General features: G+C 41.4%; 1 protein-coding gene across 1 annotated transcript in view; it reads right to left on the bottom strand.

The window, feature by feature from the left end:
- The window catches only part of SLC2A2 (solute carrier family 2 member 2), a 33,877-nt gene extending 20,185 nt beyond the window's left edge, over nt 1-13,692 (bottom strand). The window contains exons 1-3 of the mRNA XM_082655699.1: nt 13,615-13,692; nt 5,930-6,022; nt 1,594-1,856 (exon numbers count right to left, since the gene is read on the bottom strand). Coding sequence (XP_082511825.1) covers nt 1,594-1,856; nt 5,930-6,022; nt 13,615-13,629 — 371 coding nt within the window. The 5' untranslated portion in view covers nt 13,630-13,692. The remainder of the gene's footprint in view (nt 1-1,593; nt 1,857-5,929; nt 6,023-13,614) is intronic.
- Between the last annotated feature and the right edge of the window lie 11,412 nt (nt 13,693-25,104).

A 25,104-nucleotide genomic window follows, 5' to 3' on the forward strand; every position in this document is an offset into this window, starting at 1 on the left:
TAATGACCTGCATAATTTATGGATACTGATTTAAAGATCAGCTAAGCACCAGTAAGTTGATAACAATTTGAAGAACTGACCATTTTCTTTTATGGTAGAGGAAGTCCCTCTCAAATAAGAGTAAGAATAAAACTTGCATTACCATGCTACCCATTACTTAAGAGAAATTCTTACAGTCTTACTATATAAAAGCTCCAGTACAAGAGGAAGAACTTATCAGAATTTAATAACCAAAGAGGGAAAACTATAATTTAAAGTAGGAATTTTAGGACTTCTCTGGTGGTCCAGTGGTTAAGACTCTGCACTTCCACTGCAGGAGGTGCGGGTTCGACCCCCGGTCAGGGAATTAAGATTCCTGCATGCCATGTGGCGTGGCCAAGAAAACAAAAAGTAGGGATTTTACTAATTAAATGAGGGACTTCCCTGGTGGTCCAGTGGTAAAGAATCCGCCTTCCGATACAGGGGACGTGGGTTAGATCCCTGGTCGGGAAACTAAGATCCCACGTGCTGCAGGGCAACTAAGCCCACGCGCCACAACTACTGAGCTCGCGCACCTCAATGAGAGAGAGAAAAGCAGCACGCCACAACTAGAGAGAAACCTGAGCAGATTGCGTGCCGTAACAAAAAAGATCCTACATGCCTCAACAAAGATCCTGTGTGCCGCAACTAAGACCCAACGCAGCCAAAAAAAAGGAAAATAAATAAATATTTTAAAAAATAGTTAAACGAATTGTAATCCAGTATTACTAAGATAGTTGCCTATATCATTTAGAACTTTAAAGGTTTTGCATTTTCTAAATTTTCCATATTTGCATGTTTTTATCATGAGATAAAAAGTGATAAAAGATGGAGGCAAAGAGCAGAAAATAAATCTAAAGAAATAACCGTTTTATTTTCTGTTTTACTTCCTCTCTGTGGGGGTGGGGGGGATCCAAGAGCTTTAGTACATCACATGACTAAATGAAATTTGAGTGTAAAGGAGTTCCACTGATGTTTTTAATCCAAAACACATAATAGAAACCAGAGTAGAGAAATGGAGACACCACTTGCTTCAGCCCTTTGTTGGGGCTTTGAGATAAAAGGAGCAGCAGCTAGAAACCCCACGCCAAGTATATTGGGCAACTGGGAGCAGGGGATATTGACTGGACCTTAGGACCTGACTGATCCAAATGTCAAATTCTAATCTGAAAATGAAAACCTGGATGTCTGAGAAATGGAGCAATTTGATGAAGCCAGCAATCGACTCCCAGGTTAAAAATTCCACGCTTGACTCCCCACTGAGTTCCTGAGTAAACCATTTGTGCGGTGGTTTCTCAATATGTTTTACAAGTTACAAAGTCAGAGAATCAGAGTGATTATCTAGAAATACACACCAAACTCACTTTTGCTGCAAATGCCTCCACTATTAAGCCAATGGTTGCAACAGATTTTTCCATTATTTGGTCCAATACCAACCTAACTCATAGGGTCGTGAGTTGAAAAAACAACTCTGAAACTATTCCACAAAAAGAAAGATGATTTCTTTCTAAACAAATTATGACACCCAAAATACTGAAGTTTCTGTGTTTCTGCTTGTTTATGAAATTTGCCTACCTTCCAAGCTGGTCTCCAAGCAACCCACCAAAGAATGAGGCAATCATTCCACCAACTGGAAAGCTGGACACAGACAGGGACCAGAACATGGTGATGAGGCTAGCAGATGCCACAGGCTCTTCCTCAGCCCAAGGGGTTGGTGTTGGGACCCCTAGGAATTGGCTTGTGGGTAGGTCCTCTGTACTGTTGATAGCATAGCTGTTGATAGCTTTTCGGTCATCAAGCGGAACACCCAAAACATGTCTATAATGGGTTATTATTACCTAAGGAGATAAAATAAAGAAAAATAGCTCCAATATTTCAAACATTCTGTATATTTTTTGTTTGTTTTTCCTTTAAAATATTTGTTAGGTGTTTAAACAGGATTATCTCAATTATGTGTGTTATGCACATACTAACGCATATAGTTGTCTCAGTTGACCATATCCTATAAAACAGAGGTCACAAATTCCAGTGCCAACAGGAACCAGACAGGAACAAACAAGTGAAGGAGGCAAGAAGGATCTTGATGACTAGAGGACTGAAATGCTGTCTGTAATTTGGAGAATGTAATAGTGAGTTGGCAGAATTTATTTGTCCCATCTGAAGGAGGAAGTTGCAATGTGAGACTAGTGTTGCATGACCTTTAATTTTTTTTTTAACATCTTTGTTGGAGTATAATTGCTTTACAATGTTGTGTTAGTTTCTGCTGTATAACAAAGTGAATCAGCTATATGTATACATATATCCCCGTATCCCCTCCCTCTTGCGCCTCCCTCCCACCCTCTAGGTGGTCACAAAGCACCGAGCTGATCTCCCTGTGCTATGAGGCTGCTTCCCACTAGCTATCTATTTTACATTTGGTAGTGAATATATGTCCATGCCACTCTCTTACTTCGTCCCAGCTTACCTTTCCCCCTCTCCATGTCCTCAAGTCCATTCTCTACGTCTGAGTCTTTATTCTTGTCCTGCCCCTAAGTTCATCAGAACCTTTTTTTTTTTTTTTTTAGATTCCATATATATGTGTTAGCATATGGTATTTGTTTTTCTCTTTCTGACTTACTTCACTCTGTATGACAGTCTCTAGGTCCATCCACCTCACTACAAATAACTCAATTTTGTTTCTTTTTATGGCTGAGTAATATTCCATTGTATATATGTGCCACATCTTCTTTATCCAGTTATCTGTTGATGGACACTTGGGTTGCTTCCATGTCCTGGCTATTGTAAATAGTGCTGCAGTGAACATTGTGGTACATGTATCTTTCTGAATTATGGTTTTCTCAGGGTATATGCCCAGTAGTGGGATTGCTGGGTCATGTGGTAGTTCTATTTTTAGTTTTTTAAGGACCCTCCATACTGTTCTCCATAGTGGCTGTATCAATTTACATTTCCACCAACAGTGCAAGAGAGTTCCCTTTTCTCCACACCCTCTCCAGCATTTATTGTTTGTAGATTTTTTGATGATGGCCATTCTGACCGGTGTGAGGTGATACCTCACTGTAGTTTTGATTTGCATTTCTCTAATGATTAGTGATGTTGAGCATCCTTTCATGTATTTCTTGGCAATCTGTATATCTTCTTTGGAGAAATGTCTATTTATGACCTTTAATTTTTAACGAGAAGCCAGAAATCTGGATTTTTATGTAAAATTCTTCAAGTTTTAAAGGTTGGCAACTATCCAAATTGAAAATATCCTGCAGGTTGAAAAGATATATTTTCACTCCACTGTTACCCCTGCATAGCAGGATTTTAATTGGCTTCTGTAAATATTTTAATAGAAACATAAAAGTAGGTATAAGAATAAAGATTGGGAAAGATGAGGCCCAAAATAAAGTTGGTATACAAATTCAAACACTAGGTGCTGTATCCTTGCTTTAGGTGAGCTCTAAATTTATTAATAAGCTTCCTAGCAGCCAGTGAAGAGACAGGAAAACAGTCATATATACTGGTGAATTCTGAAGATCAAAAACAACTCAGTAGTACCTGAGAAGGTATTGAGACCTGAAGGAAGTTTCTTGTACGGGTCCTCACAGAGTTCAGTATGTAACAGAATAAACAATTTCAAAACTAGATTTCACAGTGCCATATTTTATAATGTGTTTCAGTAGAGGTAAAGATCAAACAAAAGTATAATCGAGTAAAGGCACATCCTTCAGGCTCTCTTCCGTCTGTGTCATTCCTCTGGATGAGTCGGTCACTATTCAGCAGCAATGAGCTGGGAGGACCTCTGACAAGGACCTGGAATGCAGCTGCCCTAGGTTGCCAGTCCTGGGCAAAGTCCTATGTGGTAAAATCAGCTGATGAAGGAGAGAATGATATCCTCTTACAATAAAAGAAGTCTGATCCAGACATTTACCTCATGGAAGGCCACTCTATATGGATAATATACACAGAAGAAAGGCTGAAAGGAAATATCCCAAATGTTCTCAGCAGTTTGCTCTACATGAATAATCATGAATTTTTTTCTTCTAAAATTTTCTGCAACAGGCATGCATAGTTTTCATATTCGTAAAAAAAGTGTGACTTTAAAATACCCTAAAACAATTCCAAATGTCATTCTGCTAATAAAAACAAATGGGCCTGAATGACTCTTCTTACGTAATAGTGTTTAAGCAGCTCTTTCCATACAGAAGGAAGGGGTTATAGAGAGGGCACTAAGCCGGATGCCGGTGGGGGATCTCTGTGTTTAGGTTTGGCTCTAGGACTTGGATTGGAGGAGGGGAAACCTTAGATTAATTTTCCCTCCAAGACTGAAGAGGATGCTTTAAATAAGGATTTGAAAACTTCTCCCACAAGAAGAGAAAAGGTTCTACCAATTCCAAATTTCAAGAATCCTGTTAAATTAGCATGTGTTGTCATCACCCACAGAAAAAATAGTGTGGCCCCCAGAGTTATTCCCTAAGTCTCTCAGCCTTGGCAAGGGCCACACTCATGATGCTATGTGGTACCTAACCAGAGCACATCTTTTAGTTCAAGGAGCAACACTTTTCAGCAGATGGACTGTGGCAAGTACACATTTCACACGTTCACACCCTGTAGTCTCTTACATTTTCCTTGGAGTCCAGTGTCATAAGAGAAGCAGATGAAATATGATGGATTCATAGAAGGCACCGAACAAATGCTTGTACCATCACCTTATGCCACCCCTTCCCCTAGCTTCTCTTCTCTCTCTCTCTCTGTCTCTTTCTCTCTCTCTTCTTCATTCACTAAACGCTTTTTTGTTTACATCAATCATTGTGCTTGGCACTGGTGCTAGGAAGAAGAATAAGACGTCAATCCCACCCTAAACGACCTGACAGTCTGATTCAGAGCAGAGGGAACGAAGTCCTGGTTTCCCCGCTTACAGGCTGTGGGATCTGAGAAAAATGACATCCTTCTCCTGTCTATTCACTGGAAACCAGAGTAGGGATGCACAAAGTAAATGAGAAAATGACAGAAATTATTCAATATTTTAAAAAAATACCCATTCAAATAGTCAACATGGAGAAAACCCAAACTTTGTTGGCCTTGTTGACTATTATTTAAAGGTTTTGTATTATTTTACTTTGGATCACCTATGGGACACAGGAGTAGGGGGAAGGACTAGAATCTTGTTAGTCTTAGGGCTCCTAAGTGTTTTTTGTTTGCTTGTCGTTTTTTTTTTCTTGTGATGAGAACTCAGGATTCACTGTCTCAAAACCTTTCATATATAACATACAGCAGTGTTAATTATATTTACCATGTTGTACCTTACATCCCTAGTGCTTATTTATCCTATACCTGGAAGTTTGTACCTTTGACCTCCTTCATCCAATTCCATCCCCTCCCCTGCCTACCCCCCACCCCCGCAGGGTTCCAAAATGTTTTAATCTGGACAAGAAATGGGCATAATAAGGTTGTTGTGTGAGTCAAATGGGGGAGAGCATATGTTAGTGCCTGACGCACAGTGAGTTGGTGCTCAATACATGTTTGTGCACTGAAACAACCTTATCCTTCCATTGTTTCCTCTTATTCCCTGGCATTTTCATCTGTGCGTCTGGAAGCTCTGAATGTATGCTTCAATCAGCTCTTAAATTTTTTTAAAAAAAATCCTTAGGCACGTGGTATTCTAGCTGGAGTTTTCTGTGAGCTCAGCGAATAGCTGAATCAGAGATCAAGGATTATTTATTACTCTTTCTTTTTCTGTGAGGGTTTTAAAGTGAGGAGTCAAGGCCAAGTTATCAGCCTTGGAACCACACATGTGGAACCTGACAGAAGACCAGGATTATCCCGTGTTCTCTGTGTGGACACACCTTATCTCTCTGGATGTGGAGCAGATACCTTTCTGTCACTGATAGAAATTACCAAAAAGAGAACTTGGGCATGTTTCACTTGCCTGTTGAGGTGCATTGATCACGCCAATGTCATATCCAAACTGGAAGGAACCCAGCACGGCAGTGAAGACAGTAAAAACCAAGGTCCTGGTGACCTGTGGGGAATGAAACACAGGGTTGGGAAACACCAGGCAATTCCAGTTACCATCGCCCCATTACTCTGCAGCTTGGACTTCTGACAGGCTCCACTGGCTGGTTCTTGCCCCTTGATACTCATTCATTGTGTGCCCTATGCTCCTGGCAGGGCTCATTCATATGGGACTGTGGGCACCTTTCATTTCCCCTACACTGCTAAAGCAGCAAAAATCTGGGACAGCTTCGTCCAGGGGAGGAACCAGACATCCTTTTCCATATATATATATGTGTGTGTATATTCTTTTAAGCTTCAAAATCAGGACTGTGAACTAGAATTGCTGCTGACTAGAGGACACTGCCAAGATAAAAACAGTTTGTTTTTTTTGTTGTTTTGTTTTTTAAAAACAGTTTTAAAATAAAATTTTAAAAATCATTGAAAAGTCAAATAAGACACCAGTAACAAAGAGACAGGGAGTTCTCCTGGACATTGCCATGATTCAGAAACACCTCACAACTCATCTAAGAGGCATCACAATCCACATCAACATCTAGGTAAAATACTTTTCAGGATCTGCAACTTGTTGAACCTAGAGTTGTGAATTAAGGGATATTATTTTCTCCCGAACTTCATGCAGCTACAAAAAACTGTAGAAAGTGGCAGAGCATCCATCTCTTTCAACTTACAATTACATGTCTGACCATCTTAGAGAGATCAGATCATGCATAGAGAGTCACATGTAAGGATATCTGATGCATTTTTGTGCATGTTATAGCAAGAAGTGTGGGAAGAACCTAAATGTCATTCAACGGAATGGCCAAATAGATTCAAATACATCATGGTACCTACAACACATTATGCAGCAGTTAGAATAATGTGATTGTTATATACTGACTTTTTAAGTGACAAAGGAAATTGTGAAATCTCATTATTTTTTTAAAAAGACTTAAACCTAAAAAAAAAAAAAAAAGACTTAAACCTAAGTGTTATTTGATGTGTGTGTGTTTTATGTAACTCATAGAATATTTTCTTGAAGAACAAACACCAAAAGGCTGACCTTTGAGGAGGAATGTGAGATTGGAGAGGTGGGGTAAAAGAGTATTTTTCTTTTATTTATATTATTATACATTTTGTAAGGAAAATATTTCATGTATAATTATGTAATTTGAAATTTTAAAGTAAATGACATGAGATATAGTAGGAACTTTGTTGAATGAATTAATGAGTCATATCAACACAGCGTTAATTCCCGCTCTGATACTTAGTGGGTATGTGACCCAAGCCACTTTCCCTATTTAGTCTTCAGTTTTTCTCTCAATTGGCAAATAATTGTAAATCCCCCTACTCCAGCATGAAGAATAGCTAATTAACCAGACCTCCTTATTCCTCAATTAAATTTCTGGAGATCAGAAATTTCACAGTGTCATCATCAACAAAGTATTATCACAGTACCACCCTGAGAGCCCTTGAAGTTACTGTCTAGTGGTCCTAAAACCAGACTTTACTTGAAGAGCTTATTACATGTGTAGCTTCCTGGGGCTCACCTCGGATCTACTAGTGGATTGGAATCTCTGGGGTGATGATTGGGAATCTGTATATTCCCTCTCTTTCTACTAATTCAGAATTAATTGCAGGTGGCCCCTATATAGACTTTCCCTCCCAGTAACTTTGTTCCCTGAAAGACAAGACATCAAAGCTGACCCAAATTACATGCTAATATGATATATATATATCTCCAAAGAACCATATAATATCATATAACTATGAAGCATATATATAATATCTTATATATCATATAATTATATAATTCACATTTGTATTTATTAGATATAAATCATATATACATATAGTTATTTATTAATAATCAATAGTAAAATAATTATAAATAAAATATATGTAAAAAGTGCACATGTGTGAGTGCTTGCACACACAAATACACACACATGGTATGGTTATGGTGTGTGGGATTACCAGAGACTTTGAATTATCCTCTGAAATGGAACTGGAGACATCTAAAACGCAGTGGCTCAGGCAGCCAAAGCTAAGATGAGGTTCCATTCACTTGGTTGGTGATTTCTCCTTGAATCCTTTTTCCCTTTAAGCTGTTTCCAAGGACAGAGAATTTCATTTACAGATAGCATCATTAGTAATGAGGGGACCAAGAAGCGCCTTAAGCAGGCTTTAACCCCCTTCTTGATAATCTCCATTACTACAGCCTGGACAATCTTGATGTTAGGTGCAATGCAAACAGAGCTTCAATGCCTAATACTGATTATTTTGCCTACCGCATGCCATTCATGGCTGTATGCGTATTGTCATTTACCTGTAATAGTTTTCTCTTGTTGCTATTACAAATAACCAAACAAAGCAGTGGCTTAAATAACACAAATTTATTATTTTACAGTTTTTGTAGGTCAGAAGTCTGACACTAGTCTCATCAGACTAAAATTAAAGTGTTGGCAAGCTGTGTTCCTTTCTGGAGGATGTAGGGGAAAATTTGGGCTGATGATAGAATTTAGTTCCTTGTGGTTGAAGGACCAGGGTCTGTGCTAGCTGTAAAGCAAGGGCCATTCCCAGCTTTACAGCATTCCTTGATTAGTCATGCCCTTCCTCCATCTTCATAGCCGGAATCTCCCTATCTCAAGGTCCATAACGGTAATGGCGTTTGTAAAGCCCTTTTTACTATGTGAGGTAACATATTCACAGGTTCTGGGGACAAGGTTGTGGACAGCTTTTTTTTTTTATTTATTTAATTTATTTATTTATTTTGGCTGCGCTGCGTCTTAGTCGTGGCACCCAGGATCTTTGTTGTGGCATGCGGGATCTTTTAGTTGCAGCATGCTAACTCTTAGTTGCAGCATGCATGCAGGATCTTGTTCCCTGACCAGGGATCAAACCCCGGCCCCTGCATTGGGAGCACAGAGTCTTACCCACTGGACCACCAGGGAAGTCCCGTGGACATCTTTTGAGGACCATTATTCTGCCAACCACACTCCTCATGACAGTACCATTAGTATCCCTATTTTATAGATAACTAGACTAGTTAAAGTCTTACAGCCAGTAACTTGTATTGATAGAATAATGATTTGGATCCAGAACTTATGCTTTTAATTACTTGGTTATTTTGCATTTCTCATTGATCAGAAACAAACATTCACAAGCCAAACAGGTCTGAAACTCTAGGATCCTAATCTTTCTAAATTGAAAAAAAAGAAACTAAGAGTGCACGTATTTATAGGATTTGCCGATTGTGATGCTGAAGCAAATCAGCAAACAATGACCAGTTCCAAGTGCATTTTCCATTTTCCCACCACTCACCGCACAAATCCCCTCCTTCCTCACACACCCATAAAAAGCTTTTGTGAGGGCTTCCCTGGTGGCGCAGTGGTTGAGAGTCTGCCTGCCGATTCAGGGGACACGGGTTCATGCCCCGATCCGGGCACGGCTGCTGAGCCTGCGTGTCCGGAGCCTGTGCTCCACAACGGGAGAGGCCGCAACAGTGAGAGGCCCACGTACCGCAAAAAAAAATAAAATAAAATAAAAAACTTTTGTGAGGTTTCTGATGAAAATCAAAAAGGGCAAACAAAGGCTACTCAACTGCTCATCTGTAGCTCAGCTGAAGAAGAACCTCAGGTCCTACCCAACACCAAGCCCAGGGCTACGACATACTTGCCCAGTTTCATCCCTGCATCTCCTTTTCTTCCGTGGCAGAGTCTCCCAGCACTTGGTGTCTTAGGCCGCTGAGCCTGCGCGTCCGGAGCCTGTGCTCCGCAACGAGAGAGGCCACAACAGTGAGAGGCCCGCGTACCGCAAAAAAAAACCAAAAAAAACACATAGATCTCTGGAACTCCTGTCCCATTACCTTCCAATTAAATTGTTCTAAGTCATTGCTATAGAAATATTGGAGCTGCCCCTAAGATCACTTTCTCACATTATAGGGATAACAAAAAAGCCACTGTGAAGGAGATAAGAGAGGTTTTAAACATTTAGAAATCTTAGGGTGTTCTTAAAGTCTTGGTCCTCTGGTCTCCCTGGCTTCTTTTTCAGCGTTGGCTCTGGTACTGCCACCCATGGCCTGAAGTTCCCTACTTTAACTCCTTGAGATAGAAATTTCACCCAGTTGGTCAGATAAGGAGCAATCTCATTTATTTTAATCGGGCCACTTGAATTCCAAACCAAAGTGATCATACCAAATATCAAAGCCTCTGGAACTGTTTGCATTTTTTTGTTTGTTTTCTACCTCTTATTTTCAGGTTTGATTTCCCTCTCTGAACTCCATTTTGAACTGGGTCTTCGCTTCCCATCATTTCTTTTTCCATTGTGAAATAAAAAGAGATAACATTTGTAGTTAACCTTGTGGTTAGACTTGGTCAAAGAAAGTTTTGTTTATGAGAGGGAAAATTTCTGAAAACTACTAAACAACTAAGTTTGAATTGGCCCATTAACCTCCATTCATTCAATCTAATATCCAAGAGGTTGACTCAAGGATAGGTACATAAGAGCTAGTGAAAACAGTGAGAACTTAGAGAGGAACTTACTCTTGTCCAGGCTCTGTGTTCTAAATGGTTTGCCTGTTCTCTCAACAACCTTGTAGGTGGAAATTATTATACCATTTTACATATGGGAAAAGGTAATGATATGGAAAGGGTAATGAACTCATCTAAAGGCCATATATCCACCAAGTGGCAGAAGATATTCAAGCCTTTTCTCTCAACTTCTTCATAGGTAACAAGGTATTAAGCATGCACTTTTAGAAAGACTGTCTTCATTTAGAGCTTAATAATTTTAAGTTAAAGAAACTATGTTCTATATCCAATTAAAAATATGCTGCTGGATAAATGTAGAAGAGTAGAATGGGCAAGTGGCTGAACCTTAACATAAAACAAATGTGGGGCTTCCCTGGTGACGCAGTGGTTGAGAGTCTGCCTGCCGATGCAGGGGACATGGGTTCTTGCCCCGGTCCGGGACGATCCCACATGCCGCGGAGCGGCTGGGCCCGTGAGCCGTGGCCGCTGAGCCTGCGCATCCAGAGCCTGTGCTCCGCAATGGGAGAGGCCACAACAGTGAGAGGCCCGCGTACCTCAAAAAAAAAACCAAACAAACAACAAAAAAACCCAGATGTGGTGTTTATTTTGTGGCTTAGAAATCAGATGGAGTCTATTAGGAAAAACAAGTAGGCTTGGGAGTCAGAAAACCTGGAAGAGTCCCAGCTAGGCCCTTAACATCCCCAAATCTCAGTTTCTTTACCCCGCAAATGGGTATAATAATAGTTAATGCATAGATTTGTTACAAAGGCTGAATAAGATACATACTGTGGTCTTCCTATAAATAGTGAAAGGGCTAAAAACCAACTGATCTTTAATCACATCATTATCATCTCATTTATCACTCTTGCCAAACAACCACCTGTCAAATTTTTAGAAATCACCAGTAATCTTCACAACACTACTGCAAAGTACATGAAATTATCCCCATTTTACAGGTGAGGAAACCAGGGCTCAGAGATGAAGTGGTATGCCCAACACACATAGCTGATGAATAACAGATACTCTTGTATTGGAAACCAGAGCTCATCTTAAACTCCCACTGCTAAACAAAAAGGCAGATTTTCAGCATCTATTGATTGACTAGGTAGGGAGCAGAGCTTGTACTCTTTCCTCTACAAAATACTATGTACACCAACCCCAAGGCTATCTTGCACCCAACTTTGGAAAAGTCCAGGAGCTTCTCAAGCCATAGAATTTTCAAGCTGAAAGGGACCTTTGAGAGCAATGGATTCTAGGCTAATCTCTTCCTTTTTCAGTTGAAGAATCTGAGTCCAAGTCTTTTGAATTATACAGTGCATTACTGGGTATATCCAGAGTTAGAACCCAGGTCCCCTAACCCTCAGTCTCATGCTTAGTTCACTGCTTTCAAAGTCTGGGTGGTTTTACAAAGCTATAACATTGTGCTTTACATCAGTTCTCATTCTTTCTGGGTTCCCTTTTTAGGCAATTCCTTAATTCTCAAGAGAAGTACTACAACACAATTTCTAAAGGCCCCTAAGAGAATTTAAGGATAGTTCTATATGAAACTTGATCATAGGCTATGTGCCAGGCACTGTGGTTAAGCACCTTTCTTTTTGCAATATCTACCAAACTTCAGTTGTTTGAACACTACCTTCATAATTTTTGCCAAATCTACATACCATCTGTATAGTTATTAACTTAATATTTGTCTTTATACTATTTTTAAAGTTTTAACTACTTTAGCTGTATCCTGGGCTGTTATAGGAAATCATGAAATCCTAGTTATTCCTTAAATACACATTATATAAATACATAACTATTTACATTAAAATGTTTGTCATCTGAGTTTCTCTAATATTATCTCATTTAATTACACCCATACAGTAGAGAACTATTATAATCCCTGTATATCCCATACTATATCCTTACGTTATATCCCAATGTGTTCTTAATTTGTTGCAATAGAGAAAAGCACTCGAGAAAATCATACAGACTACTCAGAAAACAGAGAAAATATCCTTAAAATCTCAATTAGTGGATAGGCCAGTTAAATAACTTAACCCCAGTATCACAGCAGGTAAGTACACTCCAAATCCAGGTCCCTGACTGCAAAGCCTGTGCTCCTAGCCTTGTCACTTACTGACATGAAAGATGGCTCAGCAGAGTAAGTTACACCAGATCAGAACTTAGAGGTCCTACTCTAACATGCATTTACCCACTTGTATGATTGTGTGCAGAGGTGGGTGCATTTGGTTGGGGGATACTTAGAAGACAGCAACAGCACTATACCCTTTTTATTTTCAAGTTTTTATTTTGAAAAGTATATCTACAGAGAAGTTGAAAGAGTAGTGCAGTGAACACTCCATAACCTTCCCCTATGTTCACCAATGGTTAACCTTTACCACATTTGTTTAACTCTGTGTGTGTGTGTGTGTGTGTGTGTGTGTGTGTGTGTGTGTGTTGTTTTGGCTGAATCATTTGAAAATAAGTAACAGATAGTTGTGTCACTTCACTCCTAAATACTTCAGCATGTATTCACTAAGAACATAGACATTCTCCTACATAATTACAATACCATTATCATATCCAAGAATGTAATAGTTATAAAACATTATCTAATATACCATTTTCAAAATTTCTCACTATCCCCATATTGTCCCTTAGAGCTGTTTTCTTCTTCCTTCCACCATCTAAGATCACTTGTTGCATTTGGTCATCAGTTCTTCTTAGTCTCCTTTAATCTAAAACAGGCCTTCTACCCCTTGTTTTTCGAATATTGATCTTTTTGAAGATTTCAGATCCGTTTCACCATTAGTTAGATTTGGGTTAATATGCCTTTTTTTGCACATTCCTTCCATAATATGGTTATGTAGTACCACTCGAGAAAACATTACACAGACTAGTCAGAAAAGAGAGCAAATATCCTTAAAGTCCCAATTACTGAATAAAAAATATGATTTTTTTAGCAGCCAAACTATCAATCGGCCAAGAGAAGTAGCTTTGATATGTGACAGCTACACCCAACGTCCCCCAAATCCTCAACATGCTCACTGACTTCAACAGATTTCCCTATTCATGTCCTCAAATGGACACAATACGACTGTACCTTATCTTCTGTCATTTTGTGGGTTGGAGTCCTCCTCTTAATTCCCAGTCCTGTAGTGAGTGTGGCAGATACAGTGGCCAGTCCCTGACTGTCCTCCTCCAGCTTCCTGAGACTAGTTATACATTAGAGTAGGAGGAGCAAAGCAAAGAAGGCATGAGGCCAAGTCTAATCCTGGGCAGAGGGTGAATATTGATGGGAATCCAATCAATAAATGCTTTGCCTCTGTGACTTGTGGCTTCAATGCCTTTGTTCCACCAGGAAAGATGATGGGAGCAGGTCCCTTAGGTGTTAAGTTAGAAACCAGAGGCGGTCATGTTTTAAGGCACGTTCTAAATGGGGCAGTAACCAGGGGCAGGTGAAAAAAGAAATCTTTGGGGTCTTTTGTCGAAAATGAGAGAAGCTGGGCTGCCATGCTATGCCGTGGGGAAAAGAAAGACAGGTGCGTGGGAGGCACATGCACTGCCCTGCAGAGAAACAGTTCTGTGGTGCTTTGCGCTTCAGAGCTGGACTGTGTGGCCAGAGCTCACTGTAGGCTTGAGTGGTTACCTGAATGCGTTTGGAGAGTCAGGAACTTGGGTTTGAATCTCACCATTTTACTGGTGGTGTGACCTTAAACAAGTGGCTCATTGTGACTTTTCTGTGCCTTAGTTTTTTCACCTGATGGAATGAAAATAACAGAATATACACTTTGTTTATTGGTTGGGTTAAATGTGGTAATATATGAAAGTGTTTAGCATGGTGAATAACAGGTGCTCAGCAAATGTTGGTTGCTCTTGTTTTTGCTGTTATAGTTACTGGTTCGGTGTATGTCAAGAGGCACCTGAAGGAGGCAGTAGTAGAGCTCTCAAGTAAATCTCCCAGGGCTTGGGCTTGTGCCCGTCTGCACATCCTCTACCATGTCCAGTCTCGGGGTGGGGGTGGGGGCAGGTGACATCAAAATTGGTTGAGCTTGAACTGTGCCTGGCAAACCGTGTTACTGGTTCCACTGAGGCTCAGCTGGAACCAGTGCCCAGCAGGGAAGATGTAACGAACAGCCCCATAAATGAGGAAACAGAATGAGGAGGTAAAGGAGGCTCAGATTTCATTTGTCTTTGATTTCCCCACTCTTTTCATTTGTATCACTTCTGCAAGGTAATGCAAGTGAGTATCATTCAATTCAAATCACAAACTTTTATTGAGCCCAGCACAGTCCCAGGCTCTGAGATGCATGATATAAATATGACACTTTGGAGCTCATAATGCATAAGGAGAGAGAAACGCAACCATAAACAGCAATACAGTAATTTCTGAGTGGAAAGGCATGAATGAATATTACTAACAAAGATAGTTAATCTTTATTGAGTTCTTGTTTAGTGCCAGGTGCTGCTCTCAGCGCTTTACGTGGATTAACCCATTGAATCATAACATAAGGCACTCTCCCTTGTAGAGTCAAGCTTTGGGGAGCAGTTTTGAAATCAGAATTTAAAGACCCCAGGTAGCCGCGCTGCTGTTAGTGCACAGCCGGCTCCTGGCTTTCTGCTCCAGTTTCAGCTGGTGATGCGCGCGACCAATTGTCTGAGCGTATTTAATCAAGAGACGATTCCTTAGCAATCATTTTCCAGTGACAGGAAACTCTGCCAGAAAGTCTTTGTGCGGCTGTCAAAAATGATAGTTCCCTCTGTTTACCAACCTTTGTTTTTTGAATCTTCCTTTTAAGAGATGGCCTTGAGTGCTGCGTGGGGCCGTGGAGCCTTTAACTTCTCCTGCCGGGTTGGAGCTGCGCGCACAGCGCGCAAGGGAGCTGTTTTCTTCATTGGAAACACGCCCTGCCACTCGCTTAACCGGGACGCTGGACCTTAAGCCACCTAGACCAGTTTCCTCTGGTTTAGCCCAGACCTCTCCTGTTCTCTTACTCAGAAATAAGTAATCTCTGCACATTTTAGGGATGGCTGAAACTTTATCTCCGGCTGTAGGGTGGAGGAATTGTTCCAGTGATTGCATTGGGATTTAGCCTCCGGAGAACTGATAATGCATTTCGACCTCTCAGGAGAGTTTGCCTTAGCGCCCACCCGAGGAGCTGCGGGTCCGATTGCATGAAGGCGTGTTCGTGTTTCCCTGGCTGTGGGATAAAGTCAGGCTTTTCTCGCTTTGTTGTCCGGATGGGGGTCCCTCAGTGAGGTGTGCCAGTGTCCAGAATCACCCAGAGATCCCTTCTGGGCTGCGTGAAACAGCTCTGTGTGGTTGTTTTTTTAGGGTTCACTTTGTAAACCCTTCAAGTCACATTCTGATTACTTCTTTTTTATTTTTTAACATCTTTATTGGAGTATAATTGCTTTACAATGGTGTGTTAGTTTCTGCTGTATAACAAAGTGAATCAGCTATACATGTACATATATCCCCATATCACCTCCTTCTTGCATCTCCCTCCCATCCTCCCTATCCCACCCCTCTAGGTGGTCACAAAGCACTGAGCTGATCTCCCTGTGCTATGCGGCTGCTTCCCACTAGCTATCTATTTTACATTTGGTAGTGTATATATGTCCATGCCACTCTCTCACTTCGTCCCAGCTTACCCTTCCCCCTTCGTGTCTCAAGGCCATTCTCTATGTCTGCGTCTTTATAAAGTCCACTGATTTAAATATAAATCTCCTCCAAAACCCTCAGAGAAATAGTCAGCATAATGTTTAACCAAATGTCTGGGTACTGTGGCCCCAAGTTGACACATCAAATTAATCATCACAGCATGCTACCTTTGAGGTTGGTATTTTTCACTCAGTATAATTCCTTCCAGATGCATCTAAGTTGCATGTACCCATTGTTTGCTTTTATTGCTTAGTATTGTTCCATGGAATGGATGTACCACAACCTGTTTAATCATTAACCTTTGAAGGACATCTCAGTCCTCTCCAGTTTTGGGTTATTACAAATAAAGCTGCCATAAATATTCATGTAAATAAAGAAAAACCTTTTTGTGTAGCCATTAAGTCTTCTTTTTTTGGAATAAATGTCCATGAGTGCAGTTGTTGGGTCAGATGGTATTTGCACATTTAGCTTTTAAGAAACCGCCATTTTACATTCTTACCAGGGATGGATGAGTGATTTAGTTTCTCTGCACCCTCATCATTTGATGTTGTCATTATTTTTTACTTTAGCCATTCTGAAAGGTGTAGTGATATCTTACTGTGGCTTTATTTTACATTTCTTTAATGGTTAATGACGTTGGGCATATAATTTAATTATCTGACATCTGTATATCCTTTTTGGTGAAATATCTCTTCATATCTTTTGCTCATCTTCTAATTGAACTATTGTTTTGTTTCCCTTCATGGCAGAACTCTTCTGAAAAATTGTCTACACTCACTTCACTACTCACCATCCTTTTCTCCTCAATCTAACTTAAATGGGTTTTTGTCCCTCACCGTGCCTCTGAAGTAGCTTTTTATGGGTTTCCCCAAAATCTGCATCTCTCTAAGGCTAATGGACAATTCTGTATCCATTGGAGTACTATCCTTTTTCTTAAAACTTTTTCTTCTCTTGTTCTCATGACAATAAGATCACCTGAACTCAACGGCCACTGCCTCTTATTATCTTACTCCCTCTTTATTCCTAGACTTCTAAATGGTATTGTTGTCCAGGGCTCAGTCCTTGGCCTGTTCTTCTTTTTATCTACATCCATTCTGTAGATGAACTCATCAGATATAATGGCCTTAAGAACCATCCATACTAGCCCTGTGCAATAGAATGTTTTGTGATGATAAAAATATCCTACATCTGTGCTGTTCAATATAGTTGCCACTAGCCACATGTGGCTATTTCAACTTAAGTTAATTAAAAATTTAAATTTCAGCTACTCAGTCCTACTGAAACCAAGCAGGACCCTGCGAGGCCTTCCCGGGAACAGACTCCCCTCCTAACCACAACACACCCCGTGTCCTCTCCCTCTTGTTTGTAAAAAAGCTTTAGCGTCCCTGAGTTCCAAAGAGCAAATTTAATCAGTGAAGTGAGACAATGCAGAAACAAAGGAAAATAGTCAAGCAAGAGAAGATCATCATAGTTTAGCCATAAAACAAAGTCAAGGACCTTTAGTTCCTCCTCGGGGGTTATAGGTAATATCCTGAGCTATACCCTTGAGCTGATTTGCAGATACTAAAACCCCCACCAGGTGGAAGAAGTTACCCTTTACCGCATGCTGACCGCAAGCACATAGATCCCAGACTAGCTGGAACCAGAAGGTTGATGATGTTGATTCCCGAAATACCACCCGGTTACCGCACTACCAACCAATCGGAAGAATGTCCACAAGCCGATCCGGCACCTTTCGACCCTCTTCCTCACCTTGCCTTTAAAAACCCTTCCTCGGGCTTCCCTGGTGGCGCAGTGGTTGGGAGTCTTCCTGCCGATGCAGGGGACACGGGTTCGTGCCCCAGTCCGGGAAGATCCCACATGCCGCGGAGCGGCTGGGCCTGTGAGCCATGGCCGCTGAGCCTGCGCGTCCGGAGCCTGTGCTCTGCAACCGGAGAGGCCACAACAGTGAGAGGCCCGCGTACCGCAAAAAAAAAAAAAAAAAACCCTTCCTCAAAAGGTTTCAGGATGGTTTGGGTCTTTTGAGCGTGAAGTTTATCTTCAATTTTTAGACAAACAACCAGCAAGGCAAGAGGCAACTTCACAAATGAACTAGGAGTTAGAAAAATAATTAACCATCAAGTTCCTACCACCTCTTTCTAAACTATCGAACACCTACCATGGTTCAGAATTTCACACATTGTCACTTCATCCCTATAGCACCATTTAAATAGAATATTCTCATTTACCTGTGAGAAGACTAAGCCTCAGAGCATTGAAGGATCTGTCCCAAGTTTCCATGGCTAATCAGTGGAAAAGCTGTGATTACTCACTCAGCCTTTCAACAGATGTTTGTAGATTATCTTTTATGTGCCCGAACTGGAGACAACAGTGAACCCATCAGATAAGATTCCTGTCTTCCAAGAATTTACATGCTATAGGGATTGGGATCCAAGTTTTAGAGCCTACATTGAGAGTGCTCAAACTTTCCCAAATGACAACCTATTAGGTTCCATATAAACCCAGATTTTTAGCTTCAGTTCTTTCTGCTATAGCCCACCATCGTTGTTACTGTTCTGCAAGACATTTTTGAAGCTTGTCATCATGTGATCTACTCCACAGTGAACGTTGGCTCTCTTTACATTCATATGCTGTATGGCCCAACTTATTCAACAATTAATAACTGGATTCTTGACCACTAAGGGTAAGAGTGAACAGTTGTTTAAACTACAAAAGCATTGTCATGTTTTCCGCCCAGTCTAGAGACCCTCACGCCTACTCACGCCTTCTTTCAGTTCTACCTACAATCCAAATAGAAAGTCATCTGTCATATGGAGAATACCCATTTAATAAGAATCCCTATGATAGCTTTCCTTGTGAAAAGATAAAATGAGGACTTTACTGAATGTATTGAGAATAAGGATTTGAGATTATTTAATTTTAGAAGACCCTAAACAATTTAAGTAAATAGTTTGGAGACAATTTAGTGGCCACGAAACGTTTCAAATTCAAGCCTTCATTAAACTTTGTGCCCCTAAGCAATGTGAGACAGTTGGGCCAATAATATTAGGCCCTTATTTCTTAGAGTAGGTTTTAGGAATAAATAATCCAATGAGCACTGAAGTCTGAGCTCTGATGTAATAGACTTGAGGGAGGGGTTTGATTAAGTGTAGATATTTCTCTGACAGACAGTAATGTGAGTGTGGGTTGGGTGGAACAATGAGTGAAAAAGGAAAGATGGAGGACACTAAAAGGAACGGAGTCCAGGTCTCCAGGAAGGCCTGCTGAGGCTGGCATATGGTTCCCGATCGTGCTCTGGGACCCATACTGACCTCTTGGGCTTCCCCTGGAAATGAGCCTTGGCAGAGGTCCAGCGAGGTCAAGTCTTTGTCCAAGGTCAGTGATGGTCTCTATCTTCAGCCATATCCATGGCTAGGGGAGCCTGCTAGGATCTTAAGGAGAGTGTCCTGTGCTGGCACTAGGAGAGAAGGACATGGGGCAGGTTGTTTGTGCCAGTTCTGCCTGTGACAGCCAATAAATTGCCCTATTTCCTTTATTCCTTTTCTTTTCTTTCTTTTAAACTTGCCTGTTAATGCGTCAATTCAATGAATCTATAGGTGGATAAGAAGGGATTAGTAGATTCTTCTGGCTAGCTCAGTGGTCACCTGGAGACACTCAGACAATCTTAGGTGATAAACCCAAATGTACACAGAGGCCTGTGGGACCTCTTAACCCCCTCCCAAAGGCAAACCTTTAGCCCCAGGTGCAGGGAAGAGGAAGTAGCCCTGGTCACTGGGGCTGTGACTGTCTGCTTCTTGGACAGATACACTGACCTTAACAGCCTTTCAATGACCCACATTGGGAGTCTCAGGTACCAGATGAAAAGCTACCCAATAGCTGTACAAGTCTAGGCACTGTCCTCACTTTTCCTTTGTCTCTTTTTCTCCTTTCAAAAATATTTACTTCATTTTAATAGCAAATTAAACATAAATACATGAGACCACTGTCCTTGAGAAAATTTTGTAGAATACAGATAAAGGTGAAATAACCCTCTACCACCACCTTCAACCAAGATAGCTCCTCAGAGATGTCTCTGTTTTCAGTTTGGTAGGTGTCTTTCCAATCCACCATCCCCTTTGAATCTTCTACTCTTAATTGTTTCTGTCACTTTGTCTCCTCTCCAAATTTGTCCTCTCTGCCATGTTAGGATGAAGTTTTAATTTAACTACTACTCCTCAGGAAGCTTCCTCTTGGACTTCCCTGGTGATGCAGAGGTTAAGAATCCACCTGCCAATACAGGGGACATGGGTTCGATCCCTGGTCTTGGAAGATCCCACATGCCACGGAGCAACTAAGCCCGTGCACCACAACTACTGAGCCTGCGAGCCACAACTACTGAAGCCCGCACATCTAGAGCCCATGCTCTGCAACAAGAGAAGCCACCACATTGAGGAGCCCCTGCACCGCAACGAAGAGTAGCCCCCGCTTGCCGCAACTAGAGAAAGCCCGCGTGCACAGCAACGAAGACCCAACACAGCCAAAAATAAATAAATAAACAAACAAACTTATTAAAAAGAAAAGAAAAAAAAAAGCTTCCTCTTAATTTGCCCTCCTTGGTATGGCACAGAAGCCATAGACAAGTGATGCACAATTCCTCAGGTGTCTGGATATCCTTTTCCAGCACCCCAGGCCTATGCTTGTCTGAGAGAGAACATGAGAAGAAGAGCAGCTGTGTCACCACTTCTGCTAGACCAGATGATATCTGGCTGACCCCTTCAGCCTGGTGGCCATCACTTTAGAAAGGATGAAAAACTTTCCCTTCCTGGAATGGTTTTATATCTTTTCGGAACCCAAGGAACCTTGTAAAATGAATTCATGCCACCCTCTCACAAGGGTTTGGAGCACTGGACTGGGGTCAAAAGATGTTTTCTGGGTTCTCCCTCTCCAGAGCGTTTGGCCTTTTGAATATGGGTAAGTCTTGCTTAACTTCTCTAGACTTCATCTGTAGAACAAACTAGATAATCTCTGTCTCTTCATGTGTAAGACGGAGATTGTATTGGATTCATGGGATTTTTGCGGGGGTTAAATAAGATAGTATGGATACAGTGCTTAGAATAAAGCCCAGCACATAGTAAACTCTCAGTAGATGTCAGCTGTCATTATTTTTCTGCTGTCAGTTTCCATGATTTGTTCTTAATTTAACATCCTCTCCAAAAGTTAGTATAGGGTCCTGTGACTCCCAGGGTTGACTAGCTATGTGAGCTCTTCTCCCTTTTTTTTAGCCTGGAGTTTGTGTTATTTGGCTCATTAAAAGAACAAGGGGCCACCTACTGAGTGGCCACTTCCCTGGATTTGTGCCATTCACGTAAGGAAGGTTTGACAATTTGTGACAAATTCCTTTGACAGATGTGCACCTATGGTAATTTATCAGTGGGCTCTGCCCCAAATTAATTAATCATTGGGCAGTTCAGTCTAAATTGGATGGTGCTACTGCATGCAGAAAATTTTTGTTTGCCATTCTTGAGTCATCTCAGTTTAAAATAAGTCAATTAAAATTCTCTGTTCCTAACCATTTTTCAATCAAGTGTGCCTCGACGGCCACAGTACTCTCTGCAGGGCATCTTTCTGTTCATGAGTTTGTGTCTCTTTAATGTCTGTGGGTTAATCATTTTCCGACAGTGTGCTATTTTCTACCACTGCCTTCAGTAGCTTTTGCTGCTAGCTTGCGGGGTACTAAGGGAGGCTTATGTGGTTGACATAAAAAAGTGGGAGTGAAGATCATGAGGTCATCACTGAGGTATAACAAACAATGTTGCTCGGTGTTATTGACCAATAGGTCACCAATAAAAGAAGCAGTGTCAGGGAGAAATGGTTCTCGTGACAGCTGTTTACCAGACATAGAGGAGTTCCAGGAATGTACTGTAACAAGCAGATGGTGCAACTCGGTGATGGGTGAGTTGTTGACCAGGTACTTTTTTGTCTTGTAGATCTTTAAGAGACATAATCAGCTTCAATTTATTAGCCCCATTCTCCTCGGAAAATCCCCAGTGCTTACCAACACCTAGTGTGGGCTCTGGCATCTGTTCAGAGACTTGGAGAGTCAGTGGCAAGACTGGTAAAAATAAACCCAAATAGAATTTCTCGCTCCCTTACAACTTGATATCATCTTCCCTCTTTGAACAGGGCGACTGGGTTTGGGGAAGCACTTTGTGGTGGTTGGTGGGGAGAGGAAGTTGTTTTCATTTTTCATCAGTGAGTCAAATGAGTACATCAAAAATGGAAGCTCAGGGCCTTGGTGCCTCCATGCAGTAGAAAACACAGTGTGCACTGTCCTAGAAGCAATCCTCTGAGCCTCCAGGGATGTCCAAGGCAGCTGCGGAATGGAGCCCTCCTTTGTGGTGGCCACGGTCTCCCCTCACAACTGGAGTCTACCCCACGTTTGCGTCCTGCCTTTCTTCTCACTTCTGTTCGCTCCTTTTTCTTCTCTCTTTCCAAAGGCTCCTCAGGTGGCCTATGCTGAGCTGAAGGGGGAAATTGCTTTGTTCTGCTACAGCAAGAGCACAGGGTCTCTCACCCTGACCCATCTGTAAGATTCCAACCAAGTCTTACAGTGTGCTCTGGTGCCCTTGTTTTGCCACTGATGGGAGCAAGATGAAGAGGGTCAGGGATGTGGCTTGGTGGGGAGGAAAGAGTGCTGTCCTAGGAGCCTTCTTGTTGCACTGCTGATGCAGCCCTCCAGCCCACCTTGAACCACTCAGGGACTTGGAGCCGTGGTCTCTGAAGAGTTAGGCTCTAAGTTCCCTGAAATTTTGTCCTTCCAAGACATGTAAGATCACAGCAAGGATAGGGATAGGTTTCTTGCCGATGGCTTCATAATGAAGGGCAAAGAGATGGTCGAGTGTTCCCATAGCTAAGTGTCCTGACTGACAAATTCTAGTTCATTTCTGGTGGTTATAGCACTGGCTAGGAGGCGGCCCCAACACTAGAATGTCCGTGATCCTTTTGTCCTTATCAGTAGCACCTGACCTGACTCATCCATTGTCCTTACAGATTTCTTGCCAGTGAGAATTCCCTTAGCATTTTAATCCATTAATTTGCTGCTGCAGAGCCAGCTCTGCCTAGGAGAACACCGCTCCAGATGCCAAGGCACTGAAAGATTGCTGTCTGAAAAGTTTACTGAGTAATGAAATCAAAAAGCATCTCAAGCACCAGATGCACAAGGTAATGCTTTTTCCGACTGTCATCGTTAACTTCCACAAAGATTGTAGCAGAGTGCTGTTGGGAAGGTGGAAGCGAGAACTAGATTGGGGGAGAAACCGTGAGTTTGCCACAGAAGTCACTGCTTGATTAGTAAGATCAAATCTGAGTCTAAAGACAGACTTTCTTATAAAGTATCTTTCATTAAGGTAGCGTTATTCACTTTTTTTTAACCATTGAAACTTAAGGAATGAAGCAGGCATATAACACGGGACTATAAACCCAAGAGCACCAAATGGAAATGTGCATCAAACAACAGAACGTCAAAAAAAGGTAATTTGGTTTTTTAAAAAAGGAAAAAAGGGGAAAAATATGATTTTGGGTATTGAGAGTGGCAAAGGCACCTTATTCTTTCCCTCTTTAGATAAACCAATATACATATTTAAAAAGTAAAAATGGTATTCTTTTTAATGTAGTTATTCTTCTAACATTTCTCTTGAATTTTGTGGGCATTATAATAACAACGATGCACAAAGTTTACAAAGAGCTTTTTTATCGGTGATTTGATCTGATCAACATAACACAAATGTGAGAAGGGTAGGAATGGCTTCATGATCCCCATTTTAGAGATAAGAAAACAGAGGCTCAGAGATGTCTGTTTGCTTAGGGTCCCCCAGCTCACACATTGTGTTCTGACTTTAGATTCTGTTCTTCCATGTATTTTACAAATAAAGTCCCAGTTCTCAGCTTTCCCTTTTTCCTATTGTTTTCTCATGTCCTTTTAGTGAAAGGCCAAGGAAAACCTTCTCCCAGGGTGATCACTGACATTGAATCACAGTCGTGACTCTGATGTCTCAGGAACCAAATGCTCTTGGATGAGATGCTACTCAGGTGTTCTTTATTTTAAAGAGGACGGGTGCGCTTTGCAGGGTCATTGTTGATGGAGTGGTTTGGTCGAAAGAGCACCAGACTGGTCACCAAAAGAGCCAGCTTCTTATTTAGGTTCCACCACTGCCCACCCTAAGACCTTGAGCAAGTTATTTCTTCTCTTTGCAGCTCAGTGTCTGCATTCACAAAATGAGGGGGTTAAACAGAATGAGCTCTAAATTAAAATTAGGGAAAATTTTTAAATATGTTGGAAAAAATTAAAATGCATAATGAAACAAATAATTAGAACATATAAAAAGTAGGCAAGACCAATGAAACAAACCAAGAGACCAAGAAATTAAGAGTAATGAGAGAATATAAATGTAGATTAAAGCACAAAATGTAAATAAAAAGAGGAAAAAGCGTAAAAGCAAATAACATACAAAGGTAAATGGAGATATTTAAGCATAAGAATATTCAAAGGAGAAAAGCAAAGTAAGAAGGATTTAAAGTCACAAAGAAGCAGAAATCAATACAACTGCCGAATAAAAGGGAGAGGTTGGACTTCCCTGGTGGCTCAGTGGTTAAGAATCTGCCTGCCAATGCAGGAGACATGGGTTCGATCCCTGGCCTGGGAAGATCCCACATACCGCGGAGCAGCCAAGCCCATGCGCCACAACTACTGAGCCTGCGCTCTAGAGCCTGCGAGCCACAACTACTGAGCCCACGCACTGCAACTACTGAAGCCCGCGCACCTAGATCCCATGTTCCTCAACAAGAGAAGCCACCGCAATGAGAAGCCCGCGCACCGGAACAAAGAGTAGCCCCCGCTCGCTGCAACTAGAGAAAGCCCGTGCGCAGCGACAAAGACCCAACGCAGCCAAA

The sequence above is a fragment of the Grampus griseus genome (genome assembly GCF_964374135.1).
Source record: "Grampus griseus genome assembly, chromosome: 5".
In the NCBI taxonomy this organism is placed as follows: domain Eukaryota; kingdom Metazoa; phylum Chordata; class Mammalia; order Artiodactyla; family Delphinidae; genus Grampus; species Grampus griseus.